Source organism: Capsicum annuum, chromosome 11, assembly GCF_002878395.1.
Source record: "Capsicum annuum cultivar UCD-10X-F1 chromosome 11, UCD10Xv1.1, whole genome shotgun sequence".
Taxonomy (NCBI): Eukaryota; Viridiplantae; Streptophyta; class Magnoliopsida; order Solanales; family Solanaceae; genus Capsicum; species Capsicum annuum.
The window spans coordinates 233,136,081-233,156,964 of record NC_061121.1 but is presented as its reverse complement, the minus strand read 5'-3'; the positions used below and the strand labels follow the sequence as shown (position 1 = coordinate 233,156,964).

The window sequence follows — 20,884 nt, the reverse complement described above, 5'->3', positions numbered from 1 at the left end:
GGGTATCTTACTATTAGTGGGCTCAAAGGTACTGTTTGTGTTTACTTTATTTTGGGCCAGACAAAAACTTAATTAACTTCATGGCCCATTTGGCCCTTAAGTATCATTTTCACCTTTTTCTTTTCTTTTTTTACTGTTCAGTGTGAGATAAATTTGCTACAATTTTTATAAAAGATTTGAGTTTTGTTTTTAGTGTATAGTAGTCACACTTTAAAGACTTGGAGTATAGTTACGTAACTGGTAAAATTATTGTCATGTGACCAGGAGGTTATGGGTTAAAGCTTTGGAAATAGTCTCTGACAGAACTGTAAGGTAAGACTGCGTACAATACACCGTTGTGGTGGGGCCCTTTTTTTCCGGACCCTTGCGTATAGCCAGAGGTGGAGCCAGGATTTCAGGAAAGGGGGTTCAATATTCAAAGAAAACTAAGTCGACGGGGGTTCAACACCTACTATAACCACATAAAAAATAATTTTAATCATGTATAAATAGTATATTTTTCCGTCGAAGGGGACTCGGACGACCCCCATAAAGAGGGTTGGCTCCGCCTCTGCGTATAGCGGAAGCTTTAGTGCACCAGACTGCCGTTTAGTGATACTTTAAAGACACTTTTAGAAAAACGTCAGCTCAGCATACTAAATTTTAGTTGTATGCAGTATTTGAAAAAGGGCCAGACGCTGAAAGTTTCTGTGAGTTTTCTATGCATTTCTGTAAGTGACTGTTTCTACAACTCGAACTTATGACCTCCTAGTTACATGTCAATAACTTTACCAGTTACGCTAAGGCTCCCCTTCAAAGACTCTTTCTATACATGTATATTGACAATTTAAAAAATAATAATTTGATGCACTTTATTATGTGTGATATTCGAAAACAGACAGAATCAAAAGAGTTTATTATACGAAGTTTTACCTTATTTTTGTAGAAGAGACTCTTTACGCATCCGAACTCATGACCTCCTAGGTACATGACAACAACTTCACAAATTACGCTAAGGCTTTCTTTCAAATACTTTTTCGATACATTTTTACTTATACATTTAAACTTTTAATATTTGGAAAAAAAGACCCATTCTTTAAAAATTTATCTATAAATAAAACATGAAAATATGTAATTTGTCAATACGACATCTTACGAGTATTCTGATATCTTGTTTATTGAACTGTCATTTGCTCATTTTATAAGACTATAAAATTATTATTATTATTATTGATAGTTTTCGTTGCGCTATTTTTGTATTTATAAGAAAAAATACAACTTTCGAAATTCAAATTACACTCTAAATAAAATTTTAAACTTAAATTAATAAAAGTCAATTTAGGTTGCTATAATTGGAGTGAACAAAATATTAATAATTACTTCAGAGACTACTCCTTTCGAATCATAACAAATTAATTTAAATTGATATTAAAAGCTTAATCTCAGTGTATAATTATGGAATACTTGCAGCCTTTGAGAAAAGCTTCCATGCATAAACATCATGATATTTTACACAATTAAAATGTGTAAACATTTCGTCTAAAAGCTTAATTAATATATTAAGATAAGTAATTATTTAATTTTTCTTTATTATAACAGTTTATCTGTCTCATTTTTAGGCTATTATCTTATTTATTTTGAACAATTACTTGTACGTATCCTTTCAGGTGATCTGATAGTATAACCTTGTTTATATCCAGATGAATTGACAATGATTTTATAGGAACTCTTGAAAATATGATGAATTTATTTTATTTTTAAAATTATAAATCTCACATTTCGATAAAACTTATCGTAATTATTATTACTTGAGTAACCTGATAATGTAAAAAATTCTTATATTTTTCTTTGAATTGGTCCATAGGTAGGCTAAGATTCTTGCCTTTTATAAAAAGAAACCTTCTCTCTTTTTCTTCTTGTTTTCTTTGTAGTTTCTTTAAATTAATTTATTTAAATTTTTATTTTTTGGTGTTTCTTTTCCCCTTATATAATTTTCAACTTTCAAATACTTTTTTTAAAAACATTTACCTATGTGCAACGTGTTGCTAAAACAATGATTAAGTCAATCTAATCATTTGCATATTAAATAAATAATGAGAATGTTAGTATTTTTGTAACATATACTTAGTATTCTCTTTTGTCTCACCTTCTCTACACATTCGTAAACCAGTTTTTTTTCAAAGAAAAAGAATAAGTAGCTTTTTTGTTTCTTTTATTAATGATAAATTATGTTTTAGTCCTTATGAGTTATGATATCTGATTAAGTACATTAAACCTTTAGTTAATTGTCCTAGTTGGACATTTAATTATTTCGATTTGAATTTTTCGGAGAATGCAGTATCTCGGTAAGATGGAAAATGTGTGTTTTTGGTTTTATTATGTAGAAATATTTTATGTTTGATTATTTATGCCGGTCAAAGCTGAAATAATATTACAAACTTGACATAATGTATGAGTAATTAATTAAGTGATGAAACTATTATTAATTATGATAAATTTGTAGATATTCATAAGTAAAGAAATGAAAAGTGCACAATTCAATTAAAGTAAAAGTCTAACATACTTAGTCAAATATCATACTGACTAAATTCATAAATTTATAAACATTGAAAGTGCTAAACATCAACCCCCCACCCCCCACCCCAAACCCAAACCCTAAAAAAACAAGCAAACAACATAAATTTCAACAGTTTGGAGCTTAATTATATTGAAAATCTGATATTTTGCATAATTACTGAAAATTCTAATTTTGAGTCTGTCAAGATACATAATTAGCTCCCGATACATCCAACGAAAATACATGTCTTTCTTTTTAAAGATATATAATTAGCTCTCGATACATTTTTTTTTATTTTTGGTTTGTCGTTATACATATTTCATCCAACGAAAATACATTTTTTCCTCTGTAAAGACACATAATTAGCTCCCATATATTTTTTAAAATTTTTGGGTATATCGATATACAAAATTAGCTTCTGATACATCCAATAAAGATACATAATTAGTTTGGATTTTTATAATTAATTTATAAGAATGAGAATTTATGTAAATATATATATATATATATATATATATATATATATATATATAAATTACCCTTAAAACTATGTGGCCTAATTAAGTACAAGAATGAGATTTTTTTTTTTTTTTTTTTTGTTTAGCAATATATATTCTTGAGGTCTCTTTCTAGGCAATAGGAATATATTTTTATGTTAAAACAAGTCACATTTCAAAAATTGAGTGTCCTCCAACCAGACCAAAATTGACATTTATATAGCTACAATGTTAGTTTGTCTGTGACAACATAATTCTTACATTTGTCTACAACTTTTTTTTCCACCCGATATCAGATATTCGCATTGAAATTCGATTATATTCGATCTAAGCATTACAAGATTTATTGCTGAGAGCGACACTACTAACATAGTTTTTTTTATAACTTTCAACATACTTTTTTTTATCACCTTATGTATATTAGATGATATTTTTGGTAGTAAACATATATAAAAAATTAATATGCATTTTAGCTTCTTTAATTTTCCACCATATATACCATATTTGTTTAAGATTGAGTAAAATATACTACTAATGGTTCATCCTGTCAAGAAAAATTTAATTGAAATTAAGGCTTATAACTAACATAATTGGTAGCAAATATTATAGATAGATCTAGCACACTTGCATGGGGATAAGGTTTTTTTTTTTTGGTTGTCTTTTAGCATATTTCATCTTTTATATATATATATATATATATATATATTTGCGAAGCAGGGGCAAACCTATAGCCAAACTTTTGGTGTTTTGATACATAATAAATTCGATGCAAATTAGATATAATTACATAAAAAAAACGTATAAAATTTGGTATAACATTTGGAAAAGCACCCAGTAAGCCATGAAGACAGCTATGTGTTGTAGTATTCAGGCAGAATCTTAAAACTTTGAATGTCAATATGTGTTTTCGAACCTTTTGTGCACCCCACGATCCCTGAATCCCAGGTTTGTCACTGTAGCGAACGCGGTGTTCAGAATAGCTAGTATACATTTCAATTATTTAATCAGGTATCTAATATCTTCCATCAACACATATATCGAATAAATCGACTCACAGACTTAGCTGATAGACAAAATTCACCAAATAATTTTTTATCTTTTCGGAGAATCTTATTGAACATATCCTAGATAAGAGCTCTCGTCTAATAATTAACTAGTTGGTGAGACAATAACTTTGATGATCAACTATGATAGGACTAAGAAACCCAAACTCCTACAAGAGGTGCCTCGGAAAATTATTTGCAAAAAGCCTAACGGAGCAATGCTCATGATAACGTAAAAGGCTCACATGTCATGAACTTCTTTTCTCGGAGAAAAAGTAATAACGGTATCATGTAAATACGCATCAACTCAACCCTGTATAAATCATCGATTTTGAAGTTTATGCATTCTAACGGTCTCTCATTTACCACCAAACTTCTAACTCATTTATGGGTTCTCAATTTATACTGTATTGAACTTACGTTATATTATTGAATTCTGCTAAACTCGCATAATAAACTATATATCCACACCTTGACCTTAATCTTCCTTCAATCAAACTTCATTAATCATTATGTAACACCAATATTAATTTTTTTGATTTAAATAAAATTTAAAAGTAAAAAAAAAAAGACTCACTAGCTACTGTTAACATAGGATACATATAAACATGAAATGTCACACCAAGACTTTGTCTAGGCATATATAATGGGATCAACTTTATTAAAGTGAAGCTGTGGGTAATGTCTTTGTCAACATGTAAAGACAGTGGGCTTGTGTCTGTGTGTGATAGTGAGAGAGGGAAAAAGGAATTAAACTCTACAAAACACAAACATGGGGTTCTGGACTCGTCGTGGAATGATTGAGATTCCTTCGTTCTTGATCGGGGATCTCGAGTTCAAGTTCTTGAAAGATGAAACCCTCGAACGCCATGTTGGCGAACGTGGCTTCTAAAAATGAGTGTTGTAATGCGAGAAAACAAATTTAATCGAAAGGTCAATGCAGATACCGAAAATCGGACGAAAAAACAAACAAAAAGAAAGATGGAACCCTTAACTCGTGATGAAAGGATTGAGATTCCTTTGGTCTTAATTAGGGATGTCGAGTTCAAATTCTTGAAAGATGGAACGCTCGAACTTTGCGTTGGCAAACGTCGCTCGTAAAAACGAGATTTGCTATGCACGAATTTAAATTTAATCAAAGCTCCCTGTAGATACTGAAAATCGGACGAAAAAACAAACAAAAACAAAGATGGAACCCTCGACTCGTGATGAAATGATTGAGATTCCTTCGTTCTTGATCAGGGATTTCGAGTTTAAGTTCTTGAAAGACGGAACCCTCGAACTTCGTGTTGGCGAACGTGGCTCATAAAAATGAGCGTTGTAATGCGAGAATTCAATTTTTTATCGAAGGTCCATGCAGATGCCGCGAATGCCAGACGAAAAAACATACAAAAAAAAAAGACTGAACCCTCGACTCGTGCTGAAATGATTGAGATTCCTTCATTCTTAATCAGGATCTCGAGTTCAAGTTATATTCTTGAAAGGCGGAATCCTCGAACGTTGCGTTGGCAAACGTTTGCTCCTAAAAATGCACTTTGCAATGCGAGAATTCAAATTTAATTGAAGATCGATTCAAATACCGAACGCCGGACGAAAAAAACAAACAAACAAAGAGAAAGATGGAACCCTCGAACTTCACGCTGGCAAACTGTCTCACCATCTTACTGTTTGATAACAACCACTCATGAACATGATACTTTACCCCCTTATACCTCTCTTCATTGACAATTCCAAATGAAAAATAATAATAATAATTTAAAAGATATAAAGTAGATGAAACACCCACACATATACCATTTTATATATTTTTATTTAAATCTAAATTATTTTGAATTTTAAAATTCACTAAAATATAAAAATCAGTACTACTAATATTTATATACATTTTATCATTTTTAGACCTTACTAACAGTACTTCACCGAATATATTAGCGTTGTTGTGATATGAGATAAAGTCAGCGCGTAAATATTTGCATAAACTTCAATTCTCCGATCCTTAGATACGATCTACATACAACTTATCGTTTCTAGACCTTACTAGCTACCGAAACTTCACCGAATATATTATCATTGTTATACATACATCGTATCATTATTTCTAGACTTTACTATCGGAACTTTACCGAACATATTATCATTGTTATACATATATCTTATTATTTCTAGACTTTACTATCAAAACTTTACCGAATATATTATCGTTGTTATACGTACATCTTATCATTTTTAGACCTTACTATCAGAACATCACCGAATATATTATATATCATTGTTATACATACATTTTTAGGCCTTATTATCAAAACGTCACCGAATATATTATCGTTGTTATACATAGATTTTATCGATCATTTCTAGACTTTACTATCAAAACTTCACAAAATATATATTATCGTTGTTATACATGCATACATCTTATCATTTCTAGACCTTACTACTAGGGGCGGAGCTGCAGTTAGGCCAGGGTATTCATCCGAACTCTCTTCAACGGAAAATTTTACTGTTTATACATGATCAAAATTATTTTTTATGTATATATAGTAGAAGTTGAACCCCTTCGGTTAGTATTTCATAAGTTTATTTCTAAACTCCCTTAATGAAAATTCTGACTTCGCCACTGCTTACTATCGAAACTTCACCAAACATATTATCGTTGTTGTAATAACATGGGATAAGATTAACGCACTTGTATCTTATTCTTTTTGAACTTCACTCGTAAAATTTCACTTAATATGTTTTAATTATTTTTAGCATGAAATTATATATCCCCCGTATATAACGTGGGAAGAACAGTTATTAGTGATGTGTCATTTTCTACCTCTTCTTATAAATTCTTGTGTTCCAAAAGGGAAAGTGACTTGACTATTTTGTTTCTGTACACCCTTTGTCTTTCCTTTTATATCAGTTGTTGTATTCCAGGATAATTTTTAGGACAAATTCTAATTAATAATTACTGTTTTAACAAATCATTATTAATCTATTTTTAGGGTGTGTCCATGAGAATGGAAAATGTTTTTTAGGAATATATTTTGTTTTTTTTTTTGTGTGTTTGTTAGTGAAAAGATATTATGTTGAATATATGTATATTTTTTTATAATTGTGGTGTTTGGATCAGTTTGTGCGCACCTTGACTAATTTTACGGGATATCTGCCACCTCTTACCAGCAACAGGTACCAGGTAATAACTCCGTCCACTAAGGTCAGAACATATGAGAAGAAATCACCTTTTGTTACCTGAGTAAAAAGATATTATGTTAAATGTATTTTTTTTGTAACCATGGTGTTCGGGTCAGACGTTTGCGTGCACCTCGACTAATTCCACGGGATACCTGTCACCTCTCACCAGCAACATGTACCAGGTAACTCTATCCACTGAGGCTCTATCCACTAAGGTCAGAACATATGGGAAGAAATCACCTTTTGTTACCTGAGTAAAAAGATATTATGTTAAACGTATTTTTTTTGTAACCATGGTGTTCGGGTCAGGCGTTTGCGTGCACCTCGACTAATTCCACGGGATACCTGTCACCTCTCATCAGCAACAGGTATCAGGTAACTCTATCCACCGAGGCCAGAACAGATCAAAATAAATCACCTAATTTTTGTCTCTGTTGGAAATTGAACCCGAGACCTCATGGTGCTCAACCCAACTTCACTGAACCACTAGGCCACACCCTTGAATGCTTAAACAAATATTACTATGGTAAAGGAGACTACGTGGTAGGAGCCGTTAAGATGAGGTATATTGGAGGGCCGAATTTTTCTTCTTGTGAATGGTAATATTCATGGCTTTAAATTTGGCTCCACATATATAGTATCCTATAGACAAGGAGGGATGTACAATTTCAACTCGATAGAGACGGAGTTAGAATTTGAAACTTATAGATTCAAAAATTTTAATACGGAGTTAGAATTTGAAACTTATAGATTCAAAAATTTTAATACGTTAAAGTACAATTTCAGCTAGAGGTCACGACTCAAGTCGTGGAAACAACCTCTTTGCAGAAATATGAAATAAGACTATGTATAATAAACTTTTGTGAGTCGTTCCTTTTCCAGACTCCATGCGTAACGACAGAGGCGGAATGAGAATTTCAGCAAAGGGGGTTTAATATTTGAAAAAAACCTAGTCGAAGGGGGTTCAACACCTACTATAAAAATATAAAAATTAATTTTAATCATGTATATATAAATGATATATTTTTCGTCGATTAAAGTGTTGGCTCCATCATGCATAACGGACGCTTAAATGCACCGAACTACTTTTTTTTGTACTATTGAAAAATTAACTATTCATGGTGAGTAGTAGTAACTTTATCGCCCGGGTTTAACGTACAAAAATCCAGATTTCTCATATGTCTTTGTCTTCCCCCTAACCCCAAACTTGGGCATGTGCTTGTGGACACCACCCACCTAGCCCTTGACCCCCTCACTCCACGCCACCCACACCCCCACCCCCAACAATACCACCTTATTGAAAAAAATTATTTTTTTAAATTTTTTATTTGATGTCTGATATTCGTGTTGGAGACCTTATTATATTTAGATTCACGTATTACAGAGTTCATTTTAGGAGCCGATGCTTTCAGTATGATATTTTTTTCATTCCGAGGATTTCGAACTCGTAAAGCCTAGTTAAGAGTGGAGAGATCACAACCATCTCAGTACATCCCATATTGTTCTTTGTTCCTTCATTTCTTCTTTTTCGATTTTCATTTGGTGTTTAATTAATATTCGTATGAAGCCCTGTTAAATTTAGATTCAGGCATTGCGTGCATGGTCCATTTTTGAGTCGACGCTTCTAACAAGATAGTTTTTCTTTCCTGGGAACTCGAATTTGAAACCTCTGGTTAAGAATAAAGAGATTTGAAACCTCGAATTTGTCTCGAGAATGTTCAAACAGACAAAATCGTCGTATTTATACCACTATGAGGTGTGGGGGATCGATAAGATATATCCATCCTTAATTAGCGCTTCATGTTCGAGCCTTGAAACGTAAAACCTATTAACAGAAAGTGATTCCCCTGTTAGTGAGTCTTACACAACACGAAAGTGGACTATTCATACCAGCAGTTACAAGATAACACATCTATTAAAATTTTTGTATAGGCAAAGTAAATACACCAACGATTACAAGTATCACGTAAAAAAATTTTGCTCCACCACTGATTAAAAATATTAAGATCCCTAATAAAAATAATACCAAACATGGTGCCCCATGATGAAAATTGAATAACAAACAAGAAAGACATTTTTTTTTCCATGGTGACCTACACAAAGATTAATGATGTTTGTTTTTTGAGCCCTAAACAATTCACACAATATGTCTCGTGACTAATAAAATAATTTATGATATACTATGATATATATGATAGGAAAAAAGGAACAAAAACAAACAAATTGTTAAGAAAAGGTCTTAAAAGACCAGACATTTTAGCAACTATATGGTCTTCAATAGAAATAGTTGTTATAACATCTATGTCAAATTGATTGATTGGACATTTGGGGTGATCCATTAATGTCATTTCTTTATTTTTATTTTTTTGAAAATAATCGAGATGAACAATTCAAGTGTTTTAATCAACATGTGTCAATGTCTTAATTAATCTCTTTTAATTTGGTTCCCTTATAATTAATTTCTTAAGAAGAAAGCATTAATAAAAAATTTTAATGCAATATAAGTTAGTAGTCAATTTAGTTGAGCCAAAAAAAAGTTAGATTTGCAATTTTAACCAATTACTTTTTAGTACCCTTCTATAAACGTCTTGAATAAATGAGCGTGATTTACGCAAATAAGATCTTGTTGTCGCATAATTTAAATTTTGATGTGATTTAGTAAAGTTTTATAAAGATAGATTTGAGAATTAAAATCGCCAGAAAAGGACGATCGTTACAAAGTGGCCCCTAAATCGTGAGGATTTTAATGGATCGCTAAAACGTAGATAAACCTAGTATAATCATTTTATAATAAGTATATACATACACTTATTATACGATAAATGTTTAACGACAACAACTATAAACCATTACGACAACAATTACAACAGCAATAATAGCATACTCTGTAAAATCCGACAAAGTGATTCTGAAAAAGGATAGAGTGTACACAGACCTTATCACTACCTCTTGAATTGCGACTAGGCGAGTAAAATTTCTTTTAGCCCCCCTAACCAAAAATGTTAATATCACTTGATAATTAGTATATATACACTTAGTATACACTAAATATATAACGACAACAGCTATAAACCATCACGCAGCTATAGCAACAACAACAATAACAATAGCATACTCAGTAAAATCCTACGAAGTGAGTCTGAAAAAGAATAGAGTGTACGTAAACCTTATTACTAACTCTTGAATTGCTATAAACCATCACGACAGCTATACCAACAACAATAATAACAATAGCATACTCAGTAAAATCCTACGAAGTGAGTTTGAAAAAGAATAGAGTGTACGCAGAAATTATCACTACCTCTTGGATTGCGAGTAGGCGAGTAAAATTTCTTTTAGCCCCCCTAACCAAAAATGTTAATGAATTTAAGTTTTGTACACTGTCAGTATACAGAATATTCTACATTATCAGGTAAACTTGACCTGCTATTGCAGGTTACCCTTTTTTTTCAATTTTATGTAAAAAATTGAATAACCTGCAAATAACAGATCAAATTTATCTGATAGTATAGAGTATTTTATACGCTGACATTGCACAAAACTTAAACTCAGTATTAATGTCCCAATAGAAAACAACTTATTAGACATGAAACAAGGTGACCCTTTTTCTCAATGGGTGAAAACTAAATAGCCAACAATTTCCCCAACACAAAAATCAATTTTGTTTTCTCCAATGTTTTAAATAATTAATTATTTTTATTTTTTTTTGTTTATGTGGCCAGCATAAAAGCAGTATGGGCCAACATGTTGATTTCATTTGTCATATTTGGGCCTGATTGGTAAGTGGGCCTTATCTATAATAGTATATATGGGCCAGGGTGGCTACTGTCCAATTTGCATGGGTTTATGATGTTTCATGTCAAGCATTTAATCTGCAAGTCTTTTATTGTAACAAACATTTTCACTGTTTAATGACAGTTAGACAGATTGTCAATAATGTCACATTCAATGTTTATGTCTATTACTATTATGTTACAATAAATTGGTTGATGTGGGGTACTTGACATCCCTCCATTATTAATTAGGAATTTGGGTTCGAGTTCTGATTATGAAAAAAATTCTGTTGGGAGTGTCGCCATTCAGAAATGAGGCCCCACATAAGAATGAATTCATCCAAATTAGTCGGACTTCAATATGAGTATCGAATAACAAACACCGGCTGAGAACACCCCCTCCCCCCACTCCAACAAAAAAAATAAAAATAAAAGTGTTTCTTAATATCATTATGTGAGGTGAATGCCTTTCTTGAATATGGTTTTTCTTCCGCTCAGTGTTCGATATTTGTTTATGGACATGATAAATTCGAATGTTGAAAAGAACCACATCGAGGGATAAAGCAGTCTCTAACAAGGGCGATTTCGTACTCAATAGAGCTCGAATGCAGCATATTCAGGGGCAGGGCCACCTTTCATCCGGGGTTCATCCAAACCCCTCTTCGACCGAAAATTATACTACTATTTATGCACAATTTTTTTTTTTAATGTATATATAGTAGATTTTGAACCCCCTTCAGCTAGTTTGTATGTTTAATTGAAACATTCTTAATAAAAATTCTGACTCCACCACTAAATATATTTAATTAAGTACGAAGGAATAGTTATCACTGTGCCTTTACCAGATGGCCACTCTACTGCTGGAAACAATAATAAATGTATAACCTGAACCAAGGGGGTGGGGTGGATGGGTGGGTGGGGGGTGCATGCTGGGGCGGGTCCACCATAATAGTTACGGGTTCAATAGAATCATATAATTTTGATTCAAATTTTGTATTTTCGTCAAAAAGTTATTTTATATATACATGTGTAGTGAGTCGAACATAGCATTTCGACTTATAGTTCATCTGAACCTAGTATTTCATTTGAAGTGTAAATTTGTATAGAAGAAAAAATCACTAAAATTGCTTCAAATATTATAGCCGGACCCCTAATTTGAAAGTACAACGAATTCAATACTAAAAAACTTAAAGGCTGAACACATCATATTCAGATTCTGAATACGCACTTTGTTTAAGGAAGCGATTCCACAAATTGAGAATAAAAATACTTTCGTGGGTCGGGAAGGTTGTTTTCGACAGACCCTGACTCAAAAGAAAAATATTCGAAGAGCCATAAATACTTGAAAAAATAACATAAACATAGACCTTAACTTACCATATTTACCCAAATCCTTAACCTTACAAAGTAATTACAAAAATTTCAATAAATTATGTATCTTCTTTGGATGTATCGAAAGCTAATTCTGTATTTCGACAGATTCAAAATCGAAAAAAATGTATCGGGAGCTAATTATGTATCTTTACAAAGGAAAAAAAATGTATCTTCGCTGGATGTATCAAAAGCTAATTATGTATCTTGACAGACTCAAAATCGTGATTTTCATTAATTATACAAAATATTAATTTTTTTTTGTAATTAGGCTCCAAACTGTCAGAATTTATGTTGTTTGCCTTAAATACTTTTAGTACAAAAATTTTAAATTTAATCAGAAAATATGCATTTATATGCCTTCTAATTCATAGCTGGCCCAAATTTTGCCTAGTGAATGGGCTTCAACTTAGGCCCAATAAAACTTTGGTTCCAATTGTCCCTTCGGGGACATCTGATATAAAATTAAAACGATATAGAGAAAATTAGCATAACACAAATCGAGAAATGGTTCAGTTATTTTTTATTATATATCTGCGCCGTTACAACTAATACTGTATTAAAAACTTAATATAATCTCCATAGAAAATCTTATGACGGAAAATGATAAATCTTAAATAACTTCCTATCGAACCTTTTTTTTTCTCTCGATTCTGTGTGGTATTGCTTCAAGCGTTTCTTCAGTAATGCTTGATTTGACAAGTCAGAAAAACTCTATCGAGTTTGTGACATCCCCCAAAAACTGGGATGAGGCGTAGCACGACAGCTGATGCCAGTCAACTTGTAGTGAGTGATCAGTTTTAGTGTAATCGTATCCACTTTTTGTTTAAGCTCTTGTTAATCAACACTCCAAGATAATATGAATCCTATTATTAGTTTAACACTCTCTTAGAATATTATCGTTATGTTGGTATTATATACTTCTCGATAACAAGAAGGGCACACTATCGAGTTTGTCACATTCCAAAAAACTGATATGAAACGTAGCACGACACCTGATGTCTGTCAACTTGCAGTGAGTGGATGAGTTTAGTGTAATCGTATCCACTTTTTATTTAAACTCTTGTTAATCAGTATTCCCAAGGAAGATAATATGAATCCTATTTTAGTTTAATAACACTCTCTTCAAATATTGTCATTATGTTGTTATTATACACTTCTCGATAACAAGAAGGCACACTATCGAGTTTGTCACATCCTAAAAAACTGGGATGAGACGTAGCACGACATCAAATGCCTATCAACCTGCAGTGAGTGGAAGGTTTAAGTGTAATTGTATCCACTTTTTGTTTAAATTCTTGTTAATAATCAGTATACGTAAGGAAGATAATATGAATTCTATTTTATTTTTAACATTCTCTTCAAATATTATGATTATATTGTTAAATATGATTATACACTAGTTCATAACCAGAAGGGCATTTGGTCTAGTGGTATGATTCTCGCTTAGGGTGCGAGAGGTCCCGAGTTCAATTCTCGGAATGCCCCTTTCTTTCCTTTTTTTTTTTTTCTTGGCTTTCTTTCATTATAAGGCGATAATAATTATATCTACATTCTTTTTTGTGCTTTTCGTCCTTTATAAGACGATAATAATACGAGAACGACTATATCTACATTCTTTTTTGTGCTTTCGTCAAGGCGATAATAATAAAATAGCGACTACATGTACATTCTTTTTTGTATTTTTGTCCTTTATAAGACGATAATAAAACAATAACGACTATGTTTACGTTCTTTTTTGTGCTTTCGTCCTTTATAAGGCGATAATAATACGATAACGACTATATCTACGCCCCCAAACCTATTGAGATCGCAATATGAACACGTCTTTAGTTAAATTCATTTCTTTTCATCCTTTATATGGCGATAATAAAACTATAACGACTATATCTATGCCGCCAAACCTGTTGAGATCGATGATATGACGACGTATTTAGTTAAATTCATTTGCTTTCGTCCTTTATAAGGCGATAATAATACATTAACAACTAATTCTACATTCTTTTATGTGTTTTCGTCAAGGCGATAATAATACAATAACGACTATAATTAGTAACGACTATATGCACATTCTTTTTTGTGTTTTCGTCCTTTAAAAGGCGATAACAATACGATAACGACTATGTCTACACCCCCAAACCTATTGAGGTCAATGATATGAATACAATAACGACTATATCTACATTCTTTTTTGTGCTTTCGTCATTTATAAGACGATAATAATATAATAACGACTATATCTACATTCTTTTTTGTGCTTTCGTCTTTTATAAGGCGATAATAATACAATAATGACTATATTTACTCCCCCAAACCTATTAAGATCGACTATATGAATACTGTCTTTATTTTAATTCATTTCATATCTCCATTTAAATTTAATTCAGAACCATAAAACATATTACTAATGATAAAATTTTACAGAACATCTTCAAGAAAGCTTAATACAAACAAATTATAATACAATATGTAAACACAAAGACTATTAACTTTAATACATAATATTCAACACTAATAATGATAGTGGAAGTTCATTTCCTACTTAAATAAATTCATATTATAGAGAACATATAATATAATAACGTTAGAAATGGAGAGGAATAAGCAATATCACAAGCAAAAGAAAAACAAAAAGAACACACAGATAATTTACGTGGAAAACCTTGACGGGAAAAATCACGGGCATAGACAGAGGAAATTCACTATGAAGGAGAGAAATACAAGGTGGAGACGATAGTCTCAATTTCGTGTAAAAACAGTCCGAAATAGCCCGCTAAACGCACTTATATAATACGTGCGTACAAATAAATCCTAAGCCCAAAAACATACAGGTCCATACCGCAGGGATTCAGTGGTGGGCTCCAGAAGGCTCGATCCCTACACTACCACCATATACACCACAAAAAATCACAAATATGGGCGCGCACCGCGAACTTTTCATGGCCGGGTTAGTAAAATTCGGGTCACAAACTCTAACAAATAACAGAACATGGATGATAGGTTCCACTGAAACATGACTGTTATAGTAAAATATTGTTACGAGTATTATAGAGAGGTCTGATTACATATTAGAAAAAAAAAACAATCCACACCAAACCACAACATATTACTACTAGTCTACTTAGTTACATTCCCCAGTCAGCTTACTAAAATTTCACAAAACATCATGAAACACTTCAAACCTAAATACAAACCAATACTAAATACAAATATATACAAACACAAAGACTAAACTTATAGCACATAATATGTAACTAAGTTGCTCGAACTCTTCAACAACGTTGCCGCACCCGTGTCAGGTCCGACACACACCCCATGACATTTTTGAAGAGTCTGCCGATCGAGCAACATAGATATTTAACACAATAATGAAAATGAAACTTCATTTCCTTCTTCTTCTTCTTCTTCTTTTTCAATGGTACATTCCAATTCAATGCTTTTGTTCTTGCTATTATTACCAATTTTGTCTATAGAATTGCTTTCATCCTTCAATAATCCATAGCTAAAACAAACTTCTATCCATTCTTTGCTCTCCGATAAATGCTTGTGTCGACGAATATACCTTTTCAATTCCAATCGAATGTTTCGATAGGGCTACGAGAAGTGCAAACAATGAAATTCAAGTTAGTACATGCGCGATATAACGAATTAAGTTACATATACTGACAGTGTAACATGATAACGTAAAATGCAAGTTCGTACATGCTCGATATAGTTAAACCCCGTGAAGAAATTCCAACAACAACAACAACATATAGAGTAAAATCGCGCAAGTAGGGTCCACGAGGGTAATTGGTGGTCAAGCTTACCCCTATCTTGCTTGTTAAGGTAGAGAGGTTGTTTCGGATAGATTATCGGCTTAAGCAAGTAAAGCATATCAAAACATGTAAAAATGGCAGCCCGGTGCACTAAGCTCCCGCTATGACCACGAGGGTCTATTGTACACAACCTTATTCTACATTTCTGCAAGAGGCTCTTTCCCAACTCGAAGCAGTGACCTAATGGTCACGTGACAACAACTTTACAAGCTACGCTAAGGCTCCCCTTCGAAACATGGATGACAAGAATATACACAATAGAAGGATAGTGGATAAACTTACAATAGCAACAACAAGATAATACGATAACTGAAGCAAAGGAAACAACATGTTACAAAGAGAGGGAAAAAATAACCTCAGCTTTGTGTGTGCAACCTTACCCCTACCTTGTGAAGGTAGAGAGGTTGTTTCGGATAGACCATCATCTTAAGCAAGTAAAGCATATCAAAACATGTAAACGGCTGCCCGGTGCACTAAGCTCCTGCTCATAGCGGGAGTCCGGAGAAGGGACGGACCACGAGGGTTTATTGTACACAACCTTATTCTACATTTCTGCAAGAGGCTCTTTCCCAACTCGAATCCGCAACCTCCTGGTCACATGACAACAACTATACAAGCTACGCCAAGGCTCCCCTTCGAAACATTTACAACAACAACAACATACCCAGTGTATTTCCACAAGGTGGGGTCTGGGGAGGGTAAGTGTACGCAGTCCATACCACTACTTAAGATGAAGTAGAGAAGCTGTTTCCGATAGAACCCCGGCTCAAGACAGATAACAGTATAATCAACAAACAAGCAGAAAACATAAAAACACACAACAGAAATGGGATAATAGATATACAATAGAAGGATGATGGATAAACTAACAATCGCAACAACAAAATAATACGATAACTGAAGCAAACGAAATAACATGTTACGATAAATTCCTAGAACAGAAGAGAGGGAAACACTAACCTCAGCTTTGGATTCAAGAGCCAGTCGAAAAAAAGCAGCAGAAACAGTATGTTTTCCAACAGTTTCAGCCAATTTGATCTGAGAAAGCCAATAACTTGATGTCTCCAACCTATCAAATCTACATTTGCTGCATTTCTCAGCACTATGAAAAGGTGTAATGCTACCAGAAAGCCGAGGCTTCGCTACAACAGGCGATTTCGCAGGAGTTTTAGGCTCAGCAGCAGCAACAGCAGCTTTATTTTCTTGGAAACAAACACTTTTCTTACTTGGTTTTGTTCTGTTTTCTTCTATAGTGGCTTTCTTGGCGCTTTCGTTCGCCGGATTTTCTGCAGAATCAGTTAAAGATTGTGTCTTTTTTGGTGATTTGGATGGTTTTAGGACAATCCCAGATGATGATTTTGACAATGTCTTTCCTGAAACTGTCTTTGTTGGAACATTCGTGCTTTTAACTGTCCCAAAAACTCTGTTTTGCCTGCAACAAACGTATACTTAACTCAGTGGCGAAGCCAGAAATTTCGCGAGAAAATGTTCAAGATTTAATATCTATGTTACTATGTATTACTGAACAACAATGACAACTTATTTAATATCTACGTATAGCGCAAAAAAACAACAACGACAACAACATACCTAGTGTAATCCCAGAAATTTCGCAAAGAAACATTCAAAATTTGATATATATGTATAACACAACAACAACAATAGCATATTTAATATCTACGTATAGTGTAAACAACAACAACAATATACTTAGCGTAATCCCAGAAATTTCGCGAAGAAAAATTCAAAATTTGATATTTATGTATAACACAACAACAACATATTTAACATATCTACGTATAGTGCAAACAACAACAACAACAATATACCTAGCGTAATCCAAGAAATTTCGCGCAAAAATGTTCAAGATTTGATATCAATGTATAAAACAACAACAACAACAACAACAACGACAACAACATATTTAATATCTACATGTAACGCACCAAAAACAACGACGACAACAACATACCTAGTGCAATCCCAGAAATTCACAAAACAATGTTCAGGATTTAATATCTATGTATAACGCAACAACCACAACAACAACATATTTAATATCTACGCATTGTGCAACAAAAACAACAACAACAAAAACGACAACACCAAATTTAATATCTACGTGTCACGCAACAAAAACAACAACGACAACAACATACCTAGTGTAATCCCAGAAATTCACGAAAAAAAATGTTCAAGATTTGATATCAATGTATAACACAACAACAACAACAACACAACAACAACATATTTAATATCTACGCATAACACAACAAAAACAACAACATATTTAATATCTACGCATAACGCAATAAAAACAACAACGACAACAATAAACCTAGTGTAATCCCACAAATGAGATCTGGGGAGGGTAGGATGTACGCAGACCTTACCTCTACCGTCATGAGTTAAAGAGGTTGTTTTCGATAAACACTCGGTTCAATAAATATCTATGTATGAAAGTACTTTTTTTCTAACCTATGCATAACTCAGCGGCGAAGTCAAAAATTTCGCGAAAAAATGTTCATGTTCAAGATTTAATATCTATATGTATAAGACAGCAGCAACAGCAGTAAGAACAACAACAACAACATATTTAATATCTACGTATAGCGCGACAAAAACAACATCGACAACAACATACCTAGTGGGAACCTATAAATGGCATCTAGGGAGGGTAGGGTGTACGCGGACCTTACCCCTACCGTCATGAGTTAAAAGAGGTTATTTCAGATAGACTCTCAGTTCAATAAATATCTATGCATGCAAGTACTTTTTTTTCTACCCATGCAGTGTAATTTTCTATGTACACAACATAATATTCCGACGAAGGGTGTTCATTGTTCAACTGACTACCCTTCACTCTACGTGACTCCGCTACTAGCTAACCATACACAAAAAAAATCCGAAAAGTTTGAAGAAACTACAAAAATATTTTTAGTTTTTTAGTTAATGGGTACGTATTAAATGATTTTTTTTTTTATACAAATACAAAATTTGAACCAAAGCTACTGAGTTTTGCCGAATTCATAACTACCACTATGAACATATATGCTTATAAAAAAAAAAGTTATAAATATTTTTATACCTGGGAATGGATGGTTCTTTGGATTGAATTTTTGGTGCTTTAGAGATGTTTTTATTGAATCTTGATTTCACATGTTGAAATTTACCTGTAATTTCATGTTAATATCAAACATAACATAACATATAAGAATAGTAACATAAAAAAATTAAATGGGATAGTGAAATTTGAATATACATAAACAAAAATATACCTGGAAATGGTGTGGGATGATCCGTAGACATAATTGTTAGAAAAAAAAAATTGAGTTGAATTAATTTTTTAGCAGTTATTTGTTTTTTAATATAATTGGAATTGGAATTTGGAATAGTTTTTTTTTTTCTTTTTTTTTTTTGAAGTTTAAAAGTGATTGATTAAAAGCGGGAACAGTTTTTAATTTAAAGTATATGTTAGGCGCGGTTATATCAGACGCTCCCCTAATTAGTTTATTACTATTTTTAATTGAGAAAAAAGTTCGAAATATATTTAAACTTTCACGAAATTTATTGTAACACGCGTCAACTTTGTAGAGGTCTTATGACCTAAAGATTGTTTTATATTGTATTTTTGTGGCATACATTTGCTCAGCTGCACCACTTCGGACCCTCGCATGCTCAATGTGCGTATATTAACGCAGTGGTCCAGTTGACAAATATATGCCACATAAATATGATAAAAAATAATCATAGAACTCCCGCAAAGTTGCGGGGTGTTATAACAAATTTTGCCAAAATTTAGGTATATTTTGAACCTTTTTCTCTTTTTGATTTTAACAAAAAGTTTATTAGTTATAGCTAAAGGGGGACTATTATCTGTCAAATGAACTGATCTTTAATTTTGTATACGTAGAAATCTAACATATGCTTAGAGGGGCATAAGTTCTTTAACGGTGCACAAGATATAACTTATGGAACATTATGATGCGTAAAAAAAAAAAGTTATACGACAACTATATATATCTAGTGTAATCCGAGAAAGTGGAATTTGAGAAGGAAAGGTGTACACAAATATTACTCGCATTGGTCGGGTACATATATCGTTAGGTTCGATTAAATTTGAATAAGCGTAGTGTTCCTAGTACTGTAGGTTTCTATTTTTTTTATCGCTTCCCAAGAGCTGCACCTTTTTGCTCCGTTAGTGGCTCGAACCCAACCAGTTGGGAAGTGATTGCGAAATTAGCTCTTCAAATATGTTGATCTGTATCCCTGAAATAGAACTTATGCCTATCACGACAAACTTTTTAAGGTCGCGGGATTTTTTGGTTGGGAAAAAGTTGTGGGATAATTAATCCCCATATTCGTTATTCCACGATTAGTTATCTAACCATGTACATTGGATAACTTATCTCAGCACAATGGTATAACTGGTGGGATAAATAATATCGAGACTAACTAATGCCTCCAACCAATGCGGGATAAAATAATCCAGCATTTTACTCCGCGACTATTATACCTTATACGTCAGACCAAACGATCCTTAAATCTATACCCGGTGAAAAAGTTGTTTATCGTGACAGATGAATTAAAGAATAATACAAAATAGGGATAAAAGTACAAACGACCCGCAAGTTGGGCCATAGCCCAAGAGAATTGTTTTGGGCCTTTG

The 20,884-nt window shown here is 32.8% G+C and overlaps 1 protein-coding gene and 1 non-coding gene across 2 annotated transcripts; one reads left to right on the top strand and one right to left on the bottom strand.

The window, feature by feature from the left end:
- The first annotated feature begins 13,813 nt into the window (after positions 1 to 13,813).
- Positions 13,814 to 13,885, top strand: TRNAP-AGG. Its single transcript has one exon. It is a non-coding gene; the product is annotated as a tRNA-Pro (tRNA).
- A 1,511-nt stretch (positions 13,886 to 15,396) lies between these two features.
- LOC107847028 lies at positions 15,397 to 19,662 on the bottom strand. The gene is made up of 4 exons (XM_016691279.2): positions 19,494 to 19,662; positions 19,304 to 19,388; positions 17,176 to 17,647; positions 15,397 to 15,991 (listed from the first exon to the last, which is right to left on the bottom strand). Exons 1-4 carry the CDS (start codon positions 19,522 to 19,524, stop codon positions 15,755 to 15,757), a joined length of 825 nt encoding a protein of 274 aa, XP_016546765.2. The 5' UTR covers positions 19,525 to 19,662; the 3' UTR covers positions 15,397 to 15,754.
- Between the last annotated feature and the right edge of the window lie 1,222 nt (positions 19,663 to 20,884).

Excerpts from the sequence above, each read along its gene's own strand:
- LOC107847028 (XM_016691279.2), bottom strand. The coding sequence starts at position 19,524 with ATGTCTACGGATCATCCCACACCATTTCCAG. Across the intron at positions 19,389-19,493 it reads TCATCCCACACCATTTCCAG|GTAAATTTCAACATGTGAAA; the intron begins GTATATTTTTGT and ends ATGAAATTACAG. Across the intron at positions 15,992-17,175 it reads CTCTTGAATCCAAAGCTGAG|CCCTATCGAAACATTCGATT; the intron begins GTTAGTGTTTCC and ends CACTTCTCGTAG.